This window comes from Vipera ursinii (assembly GCF_947247035.1).
Source record: "Vipera ursinii genome assembly, chromosome: 1".
In the NCBI taxonomy this organism is placed as follows: Eukaryota; Metazoa; Chordata; class Lepidosauria; order Squamata; family Viperidae; genus Vipera; species Vipera ursinii.
The window spans coordinates 30754252-30780037 of NC_139512.1; the positions used below are offsets into that span (position 1 = coordinate 30754252).

The 25786-nt window shown below is 40.3% G+C and overlaps 1 protein-coding gene across 2 annotated transcripts; it reads right to left on the bottom strand.

Annotated features, from left to right (window-relative positions):
• Positions 1–4732: 4732 nt before the first annotated feature.
• Positions 4733–24588, bottom strand: CLBA1 (clathrin binding box of aftiphilin containing 1). 2 transcript variants are annotated; one of them, XM_083357386.1, is made up of 7 exons: positions 24548–24588; positions 16736–17405; positions 14205–14353; positions 11794–11923; positions 7662–7772; positions 6514–6626; positions 4733–5932 (listed from the first exon to the last, which is right to left on the bottom strand). In XM_083357386.1, the coding sequence occupies exons 2-7, from the start codon at positions 17210–17212 to the stop codon at positions 5911–5913; spliced, it is 1002 nt and encodes a 333-aa protein (XP_083213512.1). In that variant the 5' UTR covers positions 17213–17405; positions 24548–24588; the 3' UTR covers positions 4733–5910. The 2 variants fall into 2 exon arrangements, with proteins under 2 accessions (XP_083213512.1, XP_083213511.1); XM_083357385.1 differs by having other exon boundaries at positions 4733–6626.
• Positions 24589–25786: the final 1198 nt, after the last annotated feature.

Sequence of the window (25786 nt, forward strand, 5' to 3'; positions counted from 1 at the left end):
GGGTTATTCCTCTGTCCTAGTCCTATTAGATCTCTCAGTGGCTTTTGATACCATCAACCATGGTATCCTGCTGCGACGTCTCCGGGGGTTGGGAGTGGGAGGCACCGTTTTACGGTGGTCCTCCTACCTCTTGGGCCGTTCACAGATGGTGTTGGCAGGAGGACAGAGGTCAACCCTGAGGCCCCTTGATTGTGGGGCGCCTCAGGGGTCGGTCCTCTCTCCCTTCCTGTTCAACATCTATATGAAGCCACTGGGTGAGATCATCCATGGTTTCGGGGTGAGGTATCACCAATATGCTGATGATACCCAGCTTTTCATCTCCACCCCGAACCAACCCAATGATGCCCTCGACGTGATGTCCCGTTGCCTGGAAGCGGTACGAATCTGGATGGGGAAAAATAGGCTCCAACTCAACCCGGCCAAGACTGAGTGGCTTTACATATCAGCATCTCGTGCAGTCCAAGATCTACCATCTTTGGTAATGGGGGGAGAGGTGTTGCCTCCCGTTGATAGGGCGTGCAACTTAGGCATCCTCCTGGATGCACGACTCAGTTTAGAAGATCACATAGGAGTCGTGGCCAGGGGGGCATTTGCCCAGGTTCTCCTGGTGTGCCAGTTGCGCCCCTATCTGGATCGAGATGCTTTACGTACGGTCACTCATGTGCTCGTTACCTCCCGTGTAGATTACTGCAATGCTCTCTACATGGGGCTGCCCTTGAAGACCACTCGGAGGCTTCAGCTGGTGCAGAATGCGGCCGCGTGGGTTGTGATGGGAGCATCACGATACTCCCATATTACACCCCTCCTGCGTGAGCTGCATTGGTTACCGGTTGCCCTCCGAGTGAGATTCAAGGTGCTGGTTCTTACCTATAAAGCCCTACATGGCTTAGGCCCGGGATATTTACAGGACCGTCTGCTGCCAGGAACGACTTCCCATCGCCCTGTGCGCTCACACAGGGAGGGTCTCCTCAGGGTGCCGTCTGCCAGACAATGTTGGTTGGCGACCCCCAGGGGGAGGGCCTTCTCTGTGGGGGCACCTGCCTTGTGGAATCAGCTCCCCCGGGAGCTCCAGATGGCCCCAGATCTCTGGTCCTTTCGTTGTGACCTCAAGACATACCTTTTCCAACAGGCCGACCTGGACTGATGATAAGGGTTTTTAATTATGTTTTTAATGTTTTTATTGGTTTTAGTGGGGCTTTGTGATAGTTTATTTTTTTTTTTAATATTTGTATTCTGTATTTTATTGTTGTTAGTCGCCCTGAGTCCTTTGGGAGATAGGGCGGCATATAAGTCCCATAATTAATAAATAAATAAATAAATAAATAAATAAATAAATAAATTTAGAGTAAAAACTACTAGCCTATTGACAAAGCAACTACTGCAATGTTAGAATATGGTTGATGCATTCATAAGAGTAGTGATCATCCGGATGTAATCGTGGCTATTGCTATCCTGTATCAATGTTATTTCTCTTCATTCTTTCTACTGTACAAAAGGAATCCTCCAAACATCAGTGGAACATTAAGATTTTGCCTTATGTTTAATCTTCAGCAAGCATCAAATGCAGTCTTTTGTTGAAAACCTGTAATTGTTTCTTTTATTTACTACTCGTTCTTCACCTTGCACCCCACTTGAGTTATGATAGAGCTGGATTCTACAATTAATGCCAAGCCATTTACTTAATGCATACTTTGGCAGGTGAAATGTATTTATATGCATAGGAGATTTGCAGTTACATCTAAACCATAGCAGGCCCTTTTGCAAAACATTTTCTATCCTTTATGTAAAAAGGATTAAGTAAAAAGAATTTATACAGTTTGTGCATAATGCTTCTTTGTAATAAAAAAAATTAATCTAAAAATGGTAAGGGCCCTCTGCACTATAATAAAGCAGACTAGTGGCTAAAATATTTTTTAAAATTCCCTTAATAAATAGTCATACCTAATTTGTTGTCATTTACAGTGCTTAAGGTTAAAGATACAATCAAGTATCTAAACTGCACAAGTAATAGACCAGTGGCTGTCAACTGTTGATTAGGCATCGCAAAAGGAGTTCTGGCTTGAAATAAAGGTTAGGTCTTATGTACAAGCTGTCCTGGAAGGTAAAGATGTCGATTCTTCTCTTAATCATGATTTCACATCCTTCTCATCTTCAGAATACATTCCAAAGTGGTTTCCAATCTTACCTGAAACACTGGCAGAAATAATGCTTGAACATAAAGCCATAAGCATTGTGTTTTTCACTTTTTCAGGACATAGAAGCCTCTGGTCAACTTCTAGCTTCAGAAAAGGAAAGAGGCCCCACCTAGTTTCAAAGTTGTATTTCTTTTGTGAAGTGGGTAGTCCTCAGGTTATGGCATAAATAAGCCTGGAATTTCCATCACTAAAGCAGCCAAAGTTGGATGTTACATGACTGCATAGCTTAGCAATGGCAATTCCGGCAGCTGTTGTAATTCGGGACCATGCAGCTCCTTAGGTGGGAAAAACTAGGAATCGCAGGCAAGGAGTGTAGGAGAGTGCCATGGGCAGGAGTAGTAGAGCTTCACAGTCCCTGCAGATTTTCCCATTGACTTTGCTTGTGGAAGCCAGCAGGGAAGGTCACAAATTATTATTGTGATTGCAGCTTCCTACAACGTTGTCATAAGCTGAGCCTCCAAGTGTTGATCACAACTGCAGGGATGGTGTGAAGACCATAACTTTGCTCACTGGCCATAAATGTCCTTATTTTACACCTCATAATTTTAATTCACCACCTAAGAGCTTACATTAGAGCAAGAAAAAAAGTATGATGTTATTTTAAGCAACAGACTAGCAGCAGGAATATGTGCAGTGACTGTCAGTGGTTGACTGGCCATCTTAGGACAAATGATTTCTTTTTAACATGTCAAACTTGTTCAAAGTAAGACTTTTACTTCTGCTTTCAAGTTGTGCAAGATAACATTTGTTACTTTCTTAATTGATAATGGTTGGCATAAGTTTATAAGATTCCAATCATCAGTTGCAAACAAATTTTAGGTACAAGTTGAAAACAGTAAATTATGCTAGACTAGACTACATGCAGAAATTCCTTATCCAAGCCTCATTTTTTTCAGTTAAAGGGATCACATAAGTTCCCTATTTGGGTGGTAAAGAATGGGTTTTAAATCTGAGCTAGCACAAGAAAGCCACTTGGGGAGATGAGATTATTTATTTAAAAGGTTTGTATGGCTGCCCATCTTAGTCTGGGTCCCTCAATAATAAGATTGCAAACTAGAAAACTTGCCATCTCCTAGCACTTAAGACTTATATACCACTCCACCACAGTGCTTTGCAGCACTCTGTAGAGTTTACAGATGCCAGCATATTGCCCCCAACAATCTGGGTCCTCATTTTAACGACATTGGAAGGGTGGAAAGCTGAAGACAACCTTGAGCCAGTCGGGATTGAACTCCTGGCAGGGGGCAGAGTTACTGCAATACTGCAGATTCTAACCACTGTGTCACCATGACTCCCAACAGTCTGGTTTCCCCACCAGCCATGCATAAACTCCCAACATTGGACCATAATACCGGAGTAAAGAGCCAGGTCTTGATGGCCTTCCAGAAGGCTAAAAGAGTGGAAGCCTGTGTGCCACAAGGAAGGAGCACCTATAGAAAAGGCAGTTCTAGATCCCTCAACTGTACATGGCAACATTTCAGAAAAACCTACTCTATCCAGTCTAGTAGGATGGGCATACAGGTTTTTAATGGGAACCAGTGTAGCTCAGGTAATGGTGTAATGTGAACAAACCTAAGGGGACCCACACTGCTTGTGTTCTTGCATTCTGGGCCAGATATAGATTCCAGGTGGCCTTCAAGGGTGGTCCCATATACAGTACATTGCAGCATTCCAAATAAGAAGTGCTCAGTCTCCTTGAAGAGTGAGATGGGTGGCATATTAAATTTAATAAAGTGGCCAAGAAGTACTTGTGAACTAGGTGTCTCCATCCAAAAAAAATGCAATTGACACACAAGGCAGATCTGTGCAAATCAGACATATTACCTGACCCCGAGGAGCCAAAAACCCAAAGTCACCCTATTTTGTAAAAATAGTATTTGGATAGAAACACATAATAATCTTATCAAGGTTAAGTTGAAGTCAGTTCTTCCACATTCAAAACCTCACAGCCCCCAGGCACTTGGTTAGCACTCCAACAGTATCACCTGGTCGGACCAGGGTGAAAATATGTAATAAGGTATCATCAGCATACCAATAATACTGTACTCCTTGTATGGGTGACCTCATCCAGCAGTTTAAATGTGGAGAAATGTGAGGCCAGAGCCCTGAGCACCCCTCACTGCAGGGCATAGGCCATGACCTCTCCCCATCACCACCACTGACTTCAACTGATCGTGAAGAAACACTGCAAAACAGCATTTTCCACTCTCAACACCCAAAACTTCAGATGGGAAGATGGGCAGCATGTAAATTTATTTAATTAATCTGGTTTAGAAACTTACTGTACCACAATTGATGGTATCGAAAGCCGCTGAGAGATCCAGGAGAGCCAGGTCAGTTGCATCACCAGTCCCAAGCCTGCAGAGATCATCTTCAAACACAACAAATGCCATCTTACTATACACCAGTCTGGACCTGGCCTGAACTCAGGGTCCAAATAATTGATTCCATCCAGGGCCCTTTGAAGTTAAGTGCCAACTCACCTGCACATGTAATCAACAGGATTTCTGCACTTGCATCAGAGACAACTGATAAGAATGGCCCAGATTGTGAGTGTTTCAGTGTTACACACAGAGAAGTCAATAGAGATTTGTTAGTTTTATCAACTTTAGATTTATTGTTACAAGCCTTCAGACAGTGGTAGGAACATGTCTGCATAACTGATGCATCTGTTGCTAAACAGCTACTAAACCAGGGTTGAAGAACCCTTTGATGGCAAGGGACCCTCAAGAGTTGTAGCTCAGGAACGTCTAGTGCAACACAGTTTCTCACCCTTGTCTTACACAAAGGCAACTGCAAGTTTAACTGAACTATTATTCTAAAAGTGAATCGTAGTACACAAAATAGTGCTCAATAGGTTAGAGTTATAGTACCTGATTGTTCATTATAATAGAAACTAAGGACATGAGTTCCCATATATTTATCACCATACTGAAAAATCTATTTTTGTAACCATTTCTCAGTTTTAAAATGACCGGGATATCAAAGTAAGGGAGATGCTGAAGTATCTAGCTCTAGTAGCAAGATGTACAAGTACAAACCAATTTGAATACAAGGGACTTATTCACCTACTTCAAGAAATGTTATCAGTATGCCAGACTCTCTGTACCAAAATCAGCAGACTAATTTTTTTTAAATCCCATTTATATCCCGCCCTTCTCCGAAGACTCAGGGCGGCTTACAATTTAAAGCACAAATCAATGTGCTTAGCAATATGAAATGGTACCCTGAAGTTTAATAAAAAGAACCTAAACTACTAGTTTTTTTTTACTAAGTGCTAGTTTTAAAAGCCAGGCTTCCAATATGAAAAATAGGAAATATAGCTGTATAGAAATGATGACAGCAGGTACCAGGATTGCTTGGGGAAAAACAGCAAAAAGTGAATGCTCCCTTATTTCTGCAGTGCTAACAGAAGCAACTTATTTCAATGTGCACACATGCTCATAAATGGCTATCAGCCATTGAGTTTGCCTGCTACTCAAATATGTTAAAACAAGAATAACAAAATAAGCATTTGCTTTCAATGCTATACAACAGGACAGTTGAGCAACACAAACCAAACGTTTCCAGATTTTTTTCTTCGCATGTATGTAATGAGAAGGACCTCTCTTGTACAGCTTAAGTGTATTATGCCTATTTTAGGGCGCACAGCTAGTCAATCTCATTACAACATAAAAATTATGATGGGAGGATCTTCAGGTCACATTAAACAGGTTCACGAGCCACAGCGTGCCTTTCTACAGCAAGAGGTTAGATCAAGATTTAAGGATAGATATAAAAATTCTTGAAAAAAATCAAATCAAATGCAAACTTACAAGAGTAGACAATGGGCCGTTACACAAATTAGTACATTTCCCTGCCAGGATAGTTGGTAAGACTTACTAGTGGAATTGCAGCCGATTAAAAAAAAGCAAACGTAACAGGCAGGAACATACACTATGTATTCTAGGTATCATATCTGTCTCAAAGAGTTTAGAGGAAGAGTGATTGGGCACACAAATAGCACAACACATGTTTCTAAAACGGCACAATTAAAAGGGTTTTAAAAATGTCAGCAAAAGAGCAAGAGTGACCACAGCACATTTGCCATCTCTGAAAGCATACTTCTGGTTTGTTCATTTAGTGATTTATCCATTAGTGACATCATGACCCAAACCATACTCATATCTATAAAATAAAATACATGGATGGAGCACATTTCCCCCAAAAGACATTTCTTTTTAAAATTTGTTTACAAAAGTGATACAATGACAAACATTTCCATTAGCAAACATTACTGCTAAATATTTTCATTCTTAAACTTTGTGCAGTAAAAAACCTCTTTTTTTGTGAAACTGTTATATATTGCATATTTGCACTGGATGGAGTCTTCTTCAGGAACAAGTTATAAGTGAACAGATGATTCTGTCTTGGCTCAGGAGTTACAGATAGCTGTGCAAAACAAAAGAAAGTAACTGTATACTACTGATCTATTACATGCCAGCATATATTTGACATAGATCTGCTGCTAATAATAGTTTGATGACAAATGCATCCTAAGAGATATCCCACCCCAAGTTTTTTTCTGTGAATACTACACGAACATATTCTATCTCTACTCACATCAAATCCCATTGAACAATTGAAGGGTCCTTAAAACTGGGATTTTGATTATCTGAAACATACTAATTGCCAAATGCAATAGAACAGGTATGTATAAGAGCAAATGCCTCTAGATCAGACATGTCAAACTCGCGACGTCACATGACGTCACGCGACGTATCGGAGCTTTTTCGCCATTGTCGGCAATGGGATGGGCGCAGTTTCTTCATGACACGTCTTGCCCACAGGCCGGCAGTTTGACACCCCTGCTCTAGATGCTGCTTCCTGGCCATGCAGGGCCAGGTGTCAGTTCTGTGGACATTAAATATAGGGGCTTCTCTCATTTACTCACATAAGAGAAATTTGCAAAGTCCATAGAGCTTAACGTATACAAGGGTGCAGGGGCTCTTAAGACTATAAAGATAACCAGTGAAATGCTTCCTATTGCTCCCTGTAAGAAGTGAGTGGCACGTGCTTCAGCCACCAGAATCAATATAAGTTTTGGCTGTGAAAATCAAGTCTGTATAGCACTAATAAAAGAAACCCCAGGCATAAAAATGTTTTCTGTATTTAAGGCTGCCAATATGTGTGGAGTCCTTGGTGTTCTCTCAAATTGGTTTGTTTGCAGATGTTTCATTACCAAGCATTGTCAGTGCGAGTGAATGGGGTTTGCTCCCTATTTATATACAATAACTTGCCCTGCCAATGTTGTTGTGTGTGGTTTTCTCTTTGGTAGTTCCCTGATTACAGTATTCCTTGATTAGGGATCTTTCTGCTTGACTGTTTGCCTAGTGTTAATCCATACTTATATGCCAATAAGGTTTGGAAAACAGAAGAAACATGAAGAAACAAGACTTCATAAGCTCACTTCATTCCTATTCTTACCTTGGTTTGAATTAGTGCTTTACAAGTGCTAAGGTTGAATTTGTCGACACCGGAATCTTCATTTTCTCTGTTAGTTTTTTCCAAAATACTGACCTTAAATTCTGGAACAGCCTAATAAACAAGAATATCATGTAAAGAACTGTGACTTTATCGTATAATGCATTGTGTGAATCATCTTGAGATTGATCCTATATTGGGCCCTATAAACTAGAATCTTCAAGATGAAGTACTGCCATTGTGAATTTCACAATGTTGTAAAGCACAGGCAGGAAATATATGCACAATTGCAACATTGGGAAGTACAGAAAATTTCAGTAGATGACAAAAAGGGAAAACCAGAGAAAAAATTGCGCCAGTGGCAATATAGAGTAAAATCTCCTCTGGAACTTGGAGCCTGATATCCAATCATTTTTATAGATAAAAATATTTCCCAAGTGATCTTCGTAGAGAGGTTTTGTTTTGCTTTGCCTTATATTTTTTAGGAAAATAGCAATATATATAATTTTCAGTTTTTCTCCAACTGCATTCCTCAAGGGAATGTTACATTATAACATAAGGGCTGAATTCATATATAATTTTACATGCACAAAACACAACTGCTATGTTCATATAAAATACCCAAACAAGCCTTACTTGTATGTGTGTTTCTGTTATTTATTGGTTGGTTTATATCACAGTGAGTATATAAGCCATTTCAATGGAGACCCAGTTTGGTAGTGGCTAAATGCTGGATAATGGTATAGGGTTTCCTGCCTGAGCAGGGGGTTGGACTAGATGACCTCCAAAGTCCCTTCCAACTTTATTTTTATTTTTTATTTTTATTATTTTTATTTTTTATTTTAATTATTATTATTATTATTATTATTATTATTATTATTATTATTATTATTATTATTATTATTATTATTATTATTATTATGCATCTTCTCTTCCTTTAGGCATGAAAACCGACTGAATGACTCTGGGTCAGTTTCTCACCCCAACCATGTCACAAAATTGTTGTTAAGGGAGAAAAGGAGAGCATGAATATTATGTACATACTGTACACTGCCTTGAGTTGACCAAAAACAAAAATGAGATTAAAAAACTAATATTGTAAAATATCTAATACTCTAATAAAATTTGTAGCATATATACACTCCATCTCTAGCAGGTTAAAACAACAGCAATATTTACGCATCATGAATGCTACTGCACCATGAGAAATTATATCAGAGAATGTTTGCCATGGCACAGTAGCATTCATGACGACTGAATATTCCTGTTATTTTAACCTGCTAACCACACTGTTTTAAATACACTGCAAGCAGATGACATCCACATCATTCCCTAGTCAAGGGTAAGCAACCTTGGCTCTTTTATGACTCGTGAACTTCAACTCCCAGTATTCCTGAGCCAGCATGGCTGGGTCAGAAATTCTGGGAGTTGAAGTCCACGAGTCATAAAAGAGGCAAGGTTGCCTACCCCTCCCCTAGTAGCTTCTTAGAACAACCAGATTTTAATGCCCTTCCTAAATTCCAAAAGAACTGGAGTTGCTCTAAAACAGGGGTCCTCAAACTTGGCCCTTTTATGACTTGTGGACTTCAACTCCCAGAATTCCTCAGCCAAGAAGGAAGAGAGATACCACAGTAAGAAATGTTTTGGGGGCTCTGACAAGACTACTCTCTAGGAGCGCACACTGAAAGAGCCCTCTGATTGTATAGAATAGGCAGATCCCATTGGGCACAGGTGATCCCAAAGACACCCAGCTCCTAAGCCATGTAAAGTTTTATAGTGTCATGACTAGCTCAAACTCTGATGAGGAAACTGACAACAAGCAGCCAGAATTACCAAATGAACTGCCTCTTGGGCAATTGCAGACAGAAGACTGCACCACCTAGTACCCAGCTGCCGGTCTTGAGAAATGAGGAATCTGAGCTGCTGTGCCCTCTCAGAGCAAGATCTGGCTGTGTGGGAGAGCAGAGCAAAGGCAATCTGTGGGGCTTCTCATAAGAAAGGACCCTCGTTCCTCCAAACGAGCAACATCGGGGTTGCTTCTCTTTAAGAAGAGCAGCAAGCTCAAACCCTCAGTTATCTGTTAACCTAGTCTCTCTGTGCCTTGCTTTTCATCTTGAAATCTTGTGACTGTGACTCTGTCCCAGACTGGCTGACAAATCTGCTATGACATTTGGACCCTTGGACTTCACAGGACCACTATTGTCTCTGCTGTCCCTTGCTGAGACAAGCTTGATGGACTTTGGGGGCCACGATTTCTTATCTGTGTGTTTGTTCATGTTCATTTCCTTTCCTGCTTATTTGTTTGAGAATTTGCTATGCTAGTAAAATTTGCAAAACACACTAATGTTTGTGATCCTGTGGCCCAAGACAGGAGATATAGATACAGAGATAACTACCAACACTTTAATTGAAAGCCCACCAGTAGATTTCTGAAAATAGTGGTGTTACATGGGCAAACGCTTATTACCCGATTTAAACATCTTTTGAATAACAAATAACAGAGTTGGAAGGGACCTTAGAGGTCTTCTCATCCAACACCTTGCTATACCATTTCAGACAAATGGTTGTCCAATATCTTCTTTAAAATCTCCAGTGATAGAGTACCCAAAACCTCCGAAGGCAAACTGTTCCACTGGCTGATTGTTCTCACTGTCAGGAAATTTCTACTTAGTTCTAGGTTGTTTCTCTCCTTGATTAGTTTCCATCCATTGGTTCTTGTCTTGCCTTCCAGTGCTTTGGAAAACAGGATGACCCCCTCTTCTTTGTGGCAACCCCTCAAATGTTGGAAAACTGCTATCATGTCACTAGTCCTTCTTTTCACTAGACATACCCAATTCCTGCAACTGTTTTTCATATGTTTTAACCTCCAGCCCCCTAATTGTCTTTGTTGCTCTTTTCTGCATTCTTTCCAGTCTTTACATCTTTGTTATAATATGGCGACCAAAACCGGATATAGTATTGTGTGATCTTACTAAGGCTTTACAAAACACTTCTAATACTTCATATGAACTTGATTCTATCCCTCCTTCAATGTCACCTAGGATTTCATTGGATTTTTTGGCTGCTGCCACATGCTGCTGGCTCTATATAAATGACTGTCCACTAGGACTCCAAGATCGTTCTCACAGTTACTGCTATTGAGCCATGTTTCACCTAATCTATACCTGTACATTTGGTTTTTCTTAGCTAAGTTTAAAACCTAACTTTACATCCCAGGTATCTCTTCACCGAAGAGCCTTGGTGGAGTAGTGGGCTAATGCCTCCTTAAGTAACACCAGCTGCCTGCAATTAGTGCAGGTTCGCATCCCACCAGGCTCAAGGTTGACTCAGCCTTCCATCCTTCCGAGGTAGGTAAAATGAGGACCCAGATTGTTGGGGGCAATAAGCTGACTTTGTAATAATGCCGCTTGGGGTGTGTGTGAAAGCCCTAATAAGCAGGCATATACATAGAATGAAGGCTACTGCTAAGCTTGTAAGCCGCCCTGAGTCTTCGGAGAAGGGCGGGATATAAATGGAATTAAAATTAAAAAAAATAAATAAAAAAAATGAGGAGGATAGAAAGGCTGCTATGCAAACATGAACAAGGGGAAAATCAGTTTAAAAAAGAAGAAAATTCCTTAGCTTTTAGAAGAGTATTTAAAAAGAGTACTTTTTATAAATTTACTAACCCTCTGTGTTGTTTGGGGTATCAGATCATATCATTTTCATTTCGTTAAGAGTCAGAATTATGCAGTAGTTTTTTATACGTAATTTTAGAAGGAGCAGTGTATGTAGACTCAGAGTATCTACAAGCAGAGCCTGAGACCTCTGATCTTTCACCTGATGGGCTCAGCTGTGCCATCACACAGTTCAAATCTTTTGACAGAAACACAAAGTTTTTATTCCCACCCATCATTTTTGAGCTCTTACTGAACCATCAACAAATTCCAGTATTCATTTTGTAAAAAAGGGGGAAAAACCCATCAAAACCTGATATAAACTTTTAGTTCTGTAAATTTATGGAAACATACATACAGGATATTTTCTAACAAGTGAAATATGAAGATTCAGTTGAACAATAGCCTTATAGCAAAGTATCTATTAAGATACAAATACAAATACTATGAATGTTCTAGAAAGTATTACTGAACACTACCTTTTGATTAGCATTGATTCCAAGCACAGCTAAAAGATTTTCTTGACAATGAAATTCATTTTGATGGCATCTTAAATCAGAAGGGCTATTGCACTGAGTAAGAGTTTTCCATAGATTTGCTGAGTCAAGGCTTTAAAGGAAATACAATTCAGATTAATGCAAGGTAAACATCCACCATATTTCTTGCTTGCATGTCAGATCAGCTCTATAAAGATAGCAAACATATTGCCCATACTTAAGTTACATATTAGGTATGTAGCCTTGGTGGAGCAGTGGGCTAATGCCTCCTTAAGTAACACCAGCTGCCTGCAATTAGTGCAGGTTCGCATCCCACCAGGCTCAAGGTTGACTCAGCCTTCCATCCTTCTGAGGTAGGTAAAATGAGGACCCAGATTGTTGAGGGCAATTAAGCCGACTTTGTAATAATGCCGCTTGGGGGGGTGTATGAAAGCCCTAATAAGCAGGCATATACATAGAATGAAGGCTACTGCTAAGCTTGTAAGCCACCCTGAGTCTTCAGAGAAGGGCGGGATATAAATGGAATTAAAATAAAAAATAAAATAAAAAATATGAACTCTTACCAAACAGAAGACGTGGATCATGATTAACTAAATCAAAAGAACATCAATTTCTGACAGCAAATTTAACATTTCATTCTATGTTACTTAAAAAATAATCAGACATAAAGCCCCTTTCAATGAATCCCAGTTTTATAAAGGGATATAAGACTCTACAATTCTTAGTAATCTTGGGAAAACTAAGATAAAGTAACATATGATGGCAATTCAGAAATAAACCTTAATTTGGTTATCAATGACAGACACTTGCAGATACAGAACTTTTATCATAACACATTAGAAAACTACATTACATTACTTTTTGACATAATTGCTACAATTGCAATTGGGGCACATTTCATAACGTCTTACAAGGTTTGAAATTCCTTAGAAGTCGTCGCTTCGTGCCAAATCTGGGCTATGGAGGGGTGTGTGTGATCAAAAACATCCCAAAGGAACTGCTTCAAAATTTCTTGGTTGCGTCTGGTACTGTGCAGGTGAGCATTATTGTGAACCAACACCACACCAGAAGTCAGCATGCCCCGAGGCTTGTTATGGATGGCTCATCGTTTTTGCAATGTTTCACAGTCGACTTCTGAATTGATGGTTGAATGATGCTCCATGAACTTCACCAGCAGTACTTCCTTAGCATCTTCATATTTGGTGGGATTTTCTGTGTGGTGTGGTGTTGGTTCACAATAATGCTCCCCTGCACACCGCTAGATGCACCCAAGAACTTTTGAAATAGTTCTGTTGGGATGTTTTTGATAAACCCCCCCCCCCATAGCCCAGATTTGGCGCCAAGTGACTACTACTAAGGATTTCAAACCTTGTATATTTGCCCGCAGCTGAATGTTATACATTTAAAACCAAAATATCAGCTACTTTTTATGTGTTTTCATCTCAGTAATCCTAGGAAGCATCTTTAGGTACAATCTGAAATCACAATACCAAATAGAGACTCACTTGAGTGTTGGCAACCTCCTCCCATCTTCCTTCCCTATATGTTGCTTGCCAAAGAGATCAGGAGTTTTGAAACCTGTTTGTTTTATGACTTCTGAATTAATTTAATAAAATACTGTCATTTTATCGAGACAGTATTGATCTTTCACTTATCGGCCAAAAAAGGAGTATTTGTAGGGAGCATTTCTCATCCCTTTGTTGTAAGATATAATGCTCTACTACAGGGGTCTTCAACCCTGGTCCTTTTATGACTTGTGGACTTCAACTCCCAAAATTCCTCCTCTGGCAGTTGAAGTCCACAAGTCATAAAAGGACCAAGTTTGAAGACCTCTGCTCTACTCCTATTGAGTGTTACTTGAAAACTAAAAAGTTGGAGGACAGCATGCTTCAAGCTTGTATATCAGCTAAGGAGCTGGGTGACTTTGAGGCAGTCATTCTCTCTGCCCAATCCACCTCACAGATTTGTTGTTGTAGGGAAGATAGGAGGAGGAAAGTTGTTGGCTATTGTGTGCTGCCTTGAGTTATTTGTAAAAAAATAATAATAAAGACAGGATACAAATAAATAAAGGCCACCCATTGTTTTCCAGCAAGAATGCAAGTGAAGAAAGATTGGCTAAACCGCTAACATATTCAGATAACTCTCGACTTTATAGTGGCTTGTGTGACTTTTCTATTTAGTTTTTAAGACAAGAGAACAGACCCTTACTTCATTATGCAAGCAGAAAGAGTTGTCTGAAAATTGGGTTAAAATAACAGTAAATAAACAAACACCATCTTCCAGTTTTTAAATGAATTTTAAATTCTTTTCTGAATATTACATTTGCTGGCATTTTCAGAAAACTGATCTTCTTCTGTAAATGCATGCATTATTAATGACAAAAGAAATCTTACCAAGCTTGTTTCTCTGTACATTCAGGAATGTCTGCATCTTCTCTTTCTGGGTGAAGCACTTGTTTCAATGTACTTATTTTATCACAGCACTGTGGTACTGGGATTTCAGGAAAACTCTGTTTAACAGTATCTTCAGAACTGATGACAACCTAAAGAAGTATATATTGCAAGAATGCAGTAGTATGTTGATTTATAGAGAAGAAAAACAAAGTTTATTAACTTTAAAAACTACAGGTTATTCCTTCTTCTCCATAGGAAACGTTTTTCTGCAAATCTTCAACAGTGAACTTTAGACTCATTTCAAAGATTTAAAAGTCATGTGGATTCCCAATTAACTATTCAGGAGAGGGGGGGGGAATCCTGAAAATCTAATGTACTACAGGACCAACAATCCAGCATTAAGTTCCTTATTCTTCAGCAAAATGTAGGATGCTATAGAAATTTAGTCACATTCTCATCTAATGACCCCTTCTTTACAAAATATCCCTCTATACCTGGTGCTGTATTTTTCAGCAGAAATTCTTATATGTAAGCATTTATTTTTCTCATAGAACCACAACCAACATTGCTTGTAAATCAGGTTCAGCTTGACATACTAAGATTCTTGGTATTTTACTAAGGTATAAATTCTGTACAATTAATGATTTCAGTGCTAGGATTTTGGTACCATTTTTCCTTTTCACCTTCTCCACTTTTCCTGCATTTGCCACCAAACTATGTGATTTTTATATTTCTATGTTTTATTCTACTATAATTTTAATAAGAAAAGAGTTCTCATTTCCCCTTATTATATTCAAGGACATCTTGGATTTTAGAAAAAGGCAAGCATACTTCCAAACGCCAAATTCAGTATGTGTAATGTACAATGGTTTGGTTTTCTTAATGAAAACCAAACCATTGTACATTTACACATTAAGAAAACCAAGATCATGACATCCAGCCCTCTCAATTCCTGGCAAATAGATGGGGAAGAAATGGAGGTAGTGACAGATTTTATTTTCCTGGGCTCCAAGATCACCGCAGATGAGAACTGCAGCCAAGAAATTAAGACCCTTGCTCCTGGGGAGGAAAGCTATGACAAATCTAGACAGCACACTAAAAAGCAGAGACATCACCCTGCCAACAAAAGTGCGTATAGTCAAGGCCATGGTTTTCCCAGTTGCAATGTATGGCTGTGAAAGTTGGACCATAAGAAAGGCTGAGCGCCAAAGAATTGCCTTTGAACTATGGTGCTGGAGAAGACTCCTGCGAGTTCCTTGGACTGCAAGGCAATCAAACCGGTCAGTCCTAGAGGAGATCAACCCTGACTGCTCTTTAGAAGGCCAGATCCTGAAGTTGAAACTCAGATACTTTGGCCACCTAATGAGAAGGAAGGACTCACTGAAGAAGAACCTAATGCTGGGAAAGATTGAGGGCAAGAGAAGAAGGGGAAGATAGAAAATGAGGTGGCTGGATAGAGTCACTGAAGCAGTAGGCGTGAGTTTAAATGGACTCCAGAAGATGGTAGAGGACAGGAAGGCCTGGAGGAACGTTGTCCACAGGGCCACAATGGGTCGGACATGACTTCGCAACTAACAACAATAACAATGTACAATGGAGCTAACTAGCCTAAGTTTGCATATACACTGAGGAAAGCTGAGTTCTCTGGAAAAAGGTCTTAGAGTCATGGAGGAAAGAATCATAAAGACTTTGACACAATGTAGCTGAGAAGTTAACAAATTCCACACCAGGGATCCTTCAGCAAGGGATGGCCCAGTGGTAGCCTCGCAAATACGTACTCTTCTTGCAATCCTGTAGGAGGCTCCATTTTTAAGGGGGCTCCATTTTCCCTTAAAAACAGAGGTTTGCAAGGGATTGTGAGAAGAGCACCTGCTTGCTGCCTCTGTAGGAAAGCTGAGCTTCACATCAGATCAGCTGGGCACCTCTCTCAAAAGCTGCAAAAACAGAAAGCTAAGTTGGATGCTGCTGAACCTTGGAGGTGGTTGAGGAAAAGGCTAGTCCTGCAAGTCCTGAATGGCTGGATGGGAAGCAAGCCCAAGGCCTGCAGGGATCCCAAAGGGTGGGAAGTGGAGTACAGGGTATCTCCAAGGAGTGGGGGAGGTCTTGGGAGACCCAGAGCAGGTGAGCTGGCCTAGGGCTAGGCCTTCCCAGCCCTGAGGACCCTATGATCCACATAACAACAGCCTTGGGGAGAACAGGGGTAAAGGTCATTAAGCAAGGTATTAACAACCCTCATGACTAGCAACCATAATGAGCATGCTACATTACAGTCCTAATTCAAGGACTACCTGTATACATATGAGCTTATGTATATTTTCAAGATTAATGAAGAGCAATGCTTTATCACATTTAGCTCAGTTGTGCTATACTAAAAGTAAAATAAACATACACTTAACTGCATCGTGAACTAATATGTTGTCTTAGTGCAATGACAAATATTGAATGTCTGTATTATAAAAAATACAGTGTTAAACATGAGAAAAAAGAAAGGGAGCCTGAGCAGAAAATTGATTGGCCATGTCAATATTTACCTTCATTGTAGCTTTAGCAATTGTTTCTTTTTTGTATCCAACTGCTTTGGAAAGAACTTGTCTGAATGAGGTAGTGGAATGAGTGTCATTGATATCCATACCATTTGTATGTGACACCTTTTCATTTATCTTCTCCAAAGGTTCTGGAATGTTACTCAAGTTCACCAGCTTGACCTCACTGAAACCTTCAAAATCACCCCAAGTATTGCTGGATTCCACTGTGCTGATATCCTGAAGAGTCTCCAGTGATCCTTCATCAATTGTTCCATCATCACTCTTGCTGTGAATTTTTTTCTGAACCAGTTCCATTTCTAGGGATGCATCCAGATTTCTGTTTTGGTTTAAATGATGGCTTCCAGTTCTACAGCTGTACTCACTTGGTGACATGGCATACTTCTCTGCAGAGAGAGCTTTTAAACATGACTGGTTTTCTCCTTCCACACTACTATTTATTTGCAGTAAATTCTGCCCTTGCATTTTAGCTATTGTAACAAGGAGGAATCACTTATTAACATCAACAAAAATGTTACTGGGATACAATAAATCCATTAACATTAGGAAGGTACAGTGAAACACTTCCTTGTATCTCGAATAGTTTGCAATAATGTTGTGAAGCAAACCAGCATCAACAATGCCTGTTTTCAGTCTTGCATTAAATCCAGATTTCAGTCTGCAAAAGAAAGGTTATAAATAAAGACCCCTGGTAATAAGGTAAGGTTCACAAAAGATAAGCTGTCAGGCAAGAGAAAGGTTCATGCTTTGCCAAATAAATTCCAATGTGCTTAAAAACTTTTTTTTTAAAAAAAAAACCTTAACCTGAAGCAGCCCAGGTCTATGCCACTTGCTTTGCATGTAGTCCTTGACTTACCACAACTGGGAACAGAATTTCTATTAAAATGACAAAATCATTAAGTGAGTCGTGTCTAATTTTACCAATTTTTTTTGCCATGATTGTTAAGCGAATCATATTTGCATGTTGGAAGTCCTCTGAGAAGGTCATAAATGGCAATAAGATGATCATGAGATGCTGCAACCATCATAAATAACATCATAAATACGTGACAGTTGCCAAGTGCCCAAATTCTGATCACGTAACTGTGGAGAGGCTGCAATGGTCATAAATGTGATGACCAACTGTAAGTTGCCCTTTTCAGCACAGTTCCAACCTCAAACAATCATTATATAAATGGCCGTAAGTAGGACTATATATGCCCAAGATATGTTTCGTCTAGAGGTTTTTGCAAGGCTTGGAGCAAATAAATGTGCTATAGAACATGCCTACTCTTGTTTTTAGACATGTTTAAATACCCCGTGTTTTTCCTTGCACAGGAAAAATATGCTAAAATTAACAATGAAATGCTTTTATAATAATTTAATAATTATATTTGTAAGTAACACTAAAAATATTGAGGTATCCTTTGCAATTAATATATTTGTCATATAGGTTTTTTAGAAAGACAAGAAAGAAAACCTTTACCTGCTGAATAATTCAAATAATCCTTTGCACACTATTGCACTTTATTGCAAAATAACTTAATCTGATAATAAGGAATATCACACATAAAACAACTACAGTGCATATATAAAGAACCAAATTCGTTTCAAATGCATGCTTGACCTCTTGCCTAACAGTCACTAAATCACTTTTAAAAATATCTCAGGTGTTTATACAAGGCAATTTAAGACATTTTGACATTCTTTGTGCATAGTAATAATTTATCTATTTGAAAAGTGTCCCAAAGATATGATATGCAGAACCTGCCTCAAACAGAACAGTGTTCAATAAAATCAGATTTTAAATTGTAAGTCAGATTAAAATGTAATCATAATAGGCAGTTGGTGTAGTGGTTATGGCACCATGCTAGAAACCAGAAGAATGTGAGTTCTAGTCCTGCCTTCAGTTCAAAGCCAGCTGGGTAACCTTGGTCCAGTCACATTTAGCCTAGAACAGGGGTAGGCAACCTTGGCTCTTTTATGACTCGTGGACTTCAACTCCCAGAATTCCTCAGCCATGGCTCAGATAATCAGATAATAATGGCTGGCTCAGGAATTCTGGGAGTTGAAGTCCATGAGTCATAAAAGAGCCAAGGTTGCCTACCCCTGGCTTAGAAAGAAGCAGGCAATGGCAAACTACTTTCCAAAAACCTTGCCAAGACAGACTAATCCAGGAAGTCACCAAGAGCCAATGGTGACTAAAAGGTACACGCACGCGCACACATGCACAGAGGAAATGATAGAAAGGAATTGAATAATACATACATATTACATATTATGTAATTATGTATATACATGAATTGTAAGAAATCACCTTATTTTCACTGCAATTTACACCTCAGTACTTTTATTTCACACTAAATCAGTTAAAGATTACCGTATACTATTCATCCTGGGAAGACTTCATTTCTAAATCTCAGTTTCAAACGTTCTGTGCAGAGTATTCCTATTATAAAATCCAGTAAGTCCTTCTACTGATATAACAACTATCTTTCTTTCTGGAAGTAGAAGAGAAATACCACGCCCTCTTCCCAAAACCTTCTGTGTATCATTAAAACAGACTAAAGCTGTTTCTCAACTTTGGCAACTCTAGGATGTGTGGACTTCAATTTCCAGAAGTTGCGAAACATTGTACTAAAGAAAGAAACCCACAGCAAATATTGAGGGTGCAAAAAGATCTACGGAGCAGAGCAGCACTAAATTTTTTATTTTTGGTGGTTAAAGTAGTTCCACTATAGGAAGACTGCATTTTTCATATTTACCTAGAGTTAAGTCTGCTGAATGGGACTTGATTTCAATAAACAACACTGCAGTCCTTGCCACCTAGGATAATTTTCTGCTAAAAACCATATTTCATCCCATAAATTCTGTAAGGACGAGTATTGCTTAAAGAACTAATAAAGCCACAATTGAAATGTATTGTATATTGTTACTTGTTATATGAGAAGAAATATAGGTAATAAAAATGGTCTCCAAGGGGGGGAATGCACTGTAGCATTTGTATTTTTATATTGTTTTTTATTTATACTTATATGTATTATGTTTGTATTATTTGTATTTGAATAAAATTATTTTTTTAAAAAAAAGAATATGCCCAAAGTATGTGTGAGGGTGTGTACCCACATATCTTTGTCTTAATTAGATCTGGAAAGCAATGGTTCACATATTTTGCTTGCTCGTTTTGCTGGCAGTTTAATGTTTGTTTATTCAGTAAACCATGGTTAGGCAAATTACAATTTAGTACAATGGGAAAATCATCCCAAAGATGCTTTTTCATGAGGCAACTGGACTTTGTTTTTCTTTGAAGACGTTTCGCTTCTCATGGGAAAATCAGATAATATACTGGTGTTCAGATTCTTTAGGAACAGGTCAGTTGCATTCAGTTCTGAAACTTGTATTTAGAAGATAACTGGGCGAATATATAATAAAAGATATGATCTAGAAAATTAAAGAGATTAGCAACATACTTCTTAGGCTATATGATCTTGAAAGCTAGCATTCCTATTTTTCTTATTTGTATTTTTACATGATGGAATTTACTCATTCATCTAAGCATAATAGCTATTCAAATCTAGACATCTGATTTACAGAAATAAAACTGAATAAAAAGAACAGAAGTGTTTCCAAACACTCTCCAAAAAATACACTGAAAAATCTTAATTACTTAAGGCCGAGTACCTTTTCTGAGCTGGAAAAAAGACTTAATCTAGTCAATTCACAGACCTGCCATTTATTCTAACAATAATCTCATGTGAAATCAGTGGCTGTATCTGCAACAAACCATAATTCTTTCATATCTGAAGGACCACAGGCTGTTTTCTTCCACAGTACATGAAAAAATGTTATTAATTGCACAAGCAGAGATATCTTTTCATTGCATTAAGCCATATCTGATTTGTCTGCTTCTGATTTAACATGGCCCAGCCACTGTATTCTTAGTACAACATTATATATAAATCAGATCACTTTATTTCATTCAACAACCCTCAATTAAAGGGTTAGTGCATTGTGCAGATTCAGTCATTGCCTTATAGATGAGCTTATATTTGGTTCTGGGATAGTGAAACATTTATACGCTCAATGTATTTTAAGTGGCTATCCCCTGAAGTTTTTCAACCAAATTACTAGGTGTTTAAATGATGGAATCATTCTCCTATAAACACATAGAACACTGTAAAGTATAAATGAATCCAAGGATTATCAACGTTAAATAACAATTTGGCAACTTGCAATGATAAAAGAGTTTTCAGTGGAAAAAAAGAAAGGTATTTTGCTATCACTGTTAATAACAAGCTCTAAGACAGGGGTGTCAAACTCAATTTCACTGAGGGCTGCATCAGCATTGCGGTTGCCCTCAGGGGGGCGGGTGAGTGTGGCCAGAGTGGGCACGGCCTACTGGGTAGGCATGGCTGGAGTGCATGTGGCCTACTGGGTGGGCATGGCCAGCTCTACATCATTTGTGTCATGGGTACCTATGGGGGCCTGGGAAGGAGTGGGACAGCTCTAAGGGTCTCTGGCAGAAGGAGATGGGACCGGGACAAGTGCCAAGGCATGGTCCACTGGAGGAGCCTCACTGTTCCTCTCAGGCCATACTAGGGGGGTGGGGGGTCAAATGCCCAGCCCAGCCCTCAAGCACCCGCAGCACTAAGCCCAGCCCCACTTCCCAAGGGGGCGCCCAGCTGCACTTACCTTGTCAAGGCTGCTGCTGCTGTGCTTGCTCTCCTTAGCCTGTTTGCTCATGATGGGTATGAGGGCAAAGTAAAGAGGGAGGCCTACTCCCTCTCCATGTGAAGAGACCTGGCTTTGTATCCAAAGCTTCCTTAGCAATAGGATGGGGGACCCCCAGGATAGGCCAGGAGGAGGGGGCAAGGGGATGGTGAAAGGGCAGCAGGGAAGGACTAAGGCAGGACTTCCCTCAGACCCTCCCTCTCCTTCCTTCGTTCCTTCGTTCCTTCCTTCCTTCCTTAGAGTGGTGGGAAAATATTTGAGATGAGGGAGGGAGAAAAACAGGCAAGAAACGCACTGGGGAAGTGTCATCCTTCATGAGGAATGAAGAAATGCACCATCGCCTGGAAGTGGCCAGCACATGGCCCTCGCCTACTTCACATATCAGGCTTGGTGGGCTCTGGGGAAGGGGATGCCATGAACAGCATGAGAGTCAATGTTAGCTGTGCAATACTGCCCAGCCCCCAGCCTGCCCGGTTTTTGGCAGGCAGTGGGGAGCTCTCCTCACAGTGCTGAGAGGCTGAGCCGGGTGGCTTGAATCTGAAGAGGAGCAATGCTGCCCAGCCACTAGCCTGCCCAAAGTAGGCAAGGCCATGTGCTGGCCACTTCCAGGCAATGGTGCATTTCTTCATTCCTCACAAAGGGTGATACCTGCCCAGCGCGCGCCCAGTGGGTGGAGCCGACGCGACGGGCCGGTCCCTTGCTGTTTCCAGATGGCCTTGTGGAGCTAAGACTGAATGCATTTCAGCATAGATGACCACCACAAAATTGTACATTGGCTCCCGGCCGGCCTGGGCTAGGGCCAAGGCAGCGGGGCCCATTCCGTTTCCAGGGTGGATTCACAGGCCACATGAAACCACTTCACGGGCCAGATCCGGCCCCAGGGCCTTGTATCTGACATGACTGCTCTAAGACAATGTTAGATAATATTTCTTTGCTTTGGAGAATTACTCATTTACCCCACCAAACAGCAGATATCAAGCAAAAAATAGCATACCTTTATTTTAAGAAAATAAACTTATAGAAGATTCTATACAAAATCTTCGGAATGTCTAATGAGCTAATGGTTCATTTGAATTAACAAAAACCTCATCCAATTATTCATAAAATATGTGTGTATGAAGTTGAAAATTCAGTCAAAAAATCTTAAACACTGATGTTGCCTCCAAGAAAGGTGAAAGTTTCCTTCCAGCTTAGATATCAGTCCTGCTGCTTGTTACCCGGGAAGCAACACATTCTTTTATAAAGTAGCACCCACTTTATACTTTACACTGGAGGTGTTAACGACTGTGATTTAAAGTAGGGCATGGTGGGTAGATATGCAGAAATCTGTACTAAAATAAAAACAGTGTGATCATACCAATGTGTGCTACCAATCACATGGATGAATGCTTTCTTAATAATAATTCATATTAGTTTAAAAAGTCAGAAAACAATATAATGCAAGCTTCCATCTTCTCTACAGTATTGGAGTGGGTAAAAAGAATATCTTGCCTAGCAAGATTGAGGGAAGCTGCAGGAGGGGAAGACATTGAATAAAGTGGTTAGGCAAGATCAGGAAACCACTACAGAGTGCCACTTCCAGATGTGAACTGAAATTCCATCTGCTCTAGCCATCTTGACCAATGGTGAACAATTACAAGAACTGCAATCCAATAACATCTGGAGGGCCACATGTCTAAATGGATAGAGCTTTTTCTTTAGAGGTTTTTTAAGTCACACCATGCTATTTGGGGAATTCTGGAGGCCTACACATCTTAAAATAACAGAGATTGAGAAATACTGTTCTATTCTCTCCTGACTGGCTTCACACGCTGTCATTATGTTTTAAACTAGGAGATACACAATGAAAACAAATGTTGAATTAACTGGAAAGTGTTAATTTCATCATATTATGGATATGCATTGAAGAAATTTTAATGAAGTCAATATTTGATCATTTAGGTTTAGTAGTTCTTTTAGGATTTGCGAAGTAGAAAAGCACCCACTGATTTTTAAAACAAATACAAAAAGCACCGTTAATGAGTGCATCTTAATTCTTGAGGGTATAGAACTGAAAAGCTAAAAATACAGCAGCTATAAAAGGACCAAAGCATCTCCCCTCAAAGCTCACCCACATTATACGTCTATTAAAAACAATTTTCTTTTCTAGTGTTATTGTTTACTGTAGAATTCAGTTGCCTTCCGAAATATGAATTAAATAATACTCAGAATTTGCTATCACTTCTATCTGCAAGCTGCCCGTAGATTCATCACCCAATGAGATACTATTTTTTGAAGCAGAAGTTATGTACATGTGCCTGATCATAAACCCAGTTTAATATACAGCATAATCCATACCGGAACACATTATGTTTAAAATATGGTTCACGTCACAAGCCAATAAGGACAAATTCCAGGAAAGAAAGGTGAAATTTATAAGGAAATCATGCTTCTAATCAAACTAAAATTGGTTTCCTCTCAAATACTGTGCTAACGTTCAGGGAGTTTAAAAAAAAATATGGCACCGCTTCACTGTGGTATCAACAAGGGAACATAAGATTATATCGTATAAATGCTGAATACGAGAATTCAGAGCAGAAGGCCTGAACCTAAAGTCAGGATCGAAATGCTAATGCAGCCCCCAATTTATAGGCTAAGGCAGGGGTCGGCAACCTCGGCTCTTTTATGACTCGTGGACTTCAACTCCCAGAATTCCTGAGCCAGCATAGCTGGCTCAGGAATTCTGGGAGTTGAAGTCCACGAGTCATAAAAGAGCCGAGGTTGCCTACCCCTGGGCTAAGGCAGCTATTCATCCACAACCAAGATTGCTTTGAGGATAAAATGAAATAACAAAGCACATCAATCTACGAGGGTTGGGTAAGAAAGTCGCTTCGCTAAGTGTCTCGCACTTACCGATGCAAAACATCCCTTCCTCCTGACAACAAGCTTCCTTTCTCCCACCTCTCTGGTCATCCCAAAAGCCGTTTCCTCCTAGAAAAGTGCTCGGGCTCTCGAGCTTAAAGAGGCGAACGGGTCCCAGAATACCAAAGCTGAGGGGAACAGCGACACGAAAAACGGCGGAAAACAGCCACAAGCCGTTAAAGGCCTTACCTGCTCCAGCCCGCGTACCTGCCTCCCCAACCGGCGGCGGCCCGGCGCCGACTAGAACGAAGGCGGAGCGGGGGCGAACAAGCAGGTGCCGGTTTGTGCAGCGGGAGAAGCCTGATTGGCTCGTTAGCCAGAGGAGGCGGAGCTAGAAGGCGTACTTGAGCCTTTCCTTGGACACTCGAGGGAAAAACAAGGCGACTCGGGGAGGCTCGGCCTGCGGGTGCGGGTGAATGAAGGGAACGAGCGGAGCAGGGAGTAAAGCCGCGGGCTGAGTTTACCTCTTCGGGGCGGTGATTCCTCGCATTGTGCTCTACCAGCTGCCTTGCCACAGAGATGAAATAGAAACATGTAACTATTTTAAAATATTGGGGTACAGGATGGATTCTTTCTAGCTTCCCCAGGAGTCTCATTCAAGAGCTAGTGCAGGGGTCTTCAAACTTGGCCCTTTTATGACTTGTGGACTTCAACTCCCAGAATTCCTCAGCCAGCTTTGCTGGCTGAGGAATTCTGGGAGTTGAAGTCCACAAGTCATAAAAGGGCCAAGTTTGAAGACCCCTGAGCTAGTGTTTTACTATCCGGCGGAAGTCACCGCTGGGGCTTTCTTTTGAGGGTCACGCACCAAACAGAACGCTTTTCTGAGGTTTGTTTTTTTTAAAAAAAAAATTAAAGTACAAGCCTGAGTGAGGTTATCATCGTCTTAGTTTATTTGTTTCTTTTCTTTTCTTTTCTTTTCTTTTGCCTAAGCTAAAATCAGGACAATCAGAGCTGAGCTGCCAAACCTCAGAGTGCGGCTTGGTGGCAGCAAAGAGATTGAGAATTTTTCCATTGTTTTCGTGTGCTTCGTTCCTTTTCGGGCGAGTGAAGGGATTATGGTTGGGGTTGCTAGAGGAACCCGGAAGTGTCGCCTTTATTAACAGTATTTATCGACCTCGGCAACTTGAAGACGTGTGGACTTCAGCTCCCAGAAATCCCTAGCCGGCTGGGAAATTCAGGGAGCTGAAGTCCACACATCTTGCTCCTAAGGTCGAGAAACACTGCTCTATTGTTTTCGTCCACAAAGCATGAGCTCATGTTCAGAAAAGTTCCGGGGGGCGTGGCTTTCCCAGCTGATTCTTTAGCTCCATGGCAACCTTGGGGTTGCTTATGTCAACCTGCTTTAGTAACAAAAAGAAATGCCCATAACCAAATTCTAAACTTTAAAGGAATTATTTAGGTGACCTAGAACATCTTTCCTTCCCCAGT

Bases quoted from the DNA above. Each gene is read 5' to 3' on its own strand.
- CLBA1 (XM_083357385.1), bottom strand. From the start codon at position 17,212: ATGCAAGGGCAGAATTTACTGCAAATAAATAGTAGTGTGGAAGGAGAA. The intron at 14,354-16,735 runs GTAAATATTGAC...ATACTTCTTTAG, and splicing joins TTGCTAAAGCTACAATGAAG to GTTGTCATCAGTTCTGAAGA. The intron at 6,627-7,661 runs GTAAGAATAGGA...TGTTTTGCACAG, and splicing joins AAGCACTAATTCAAACCAAG to CTATCTGTAACTCCTGAGCC.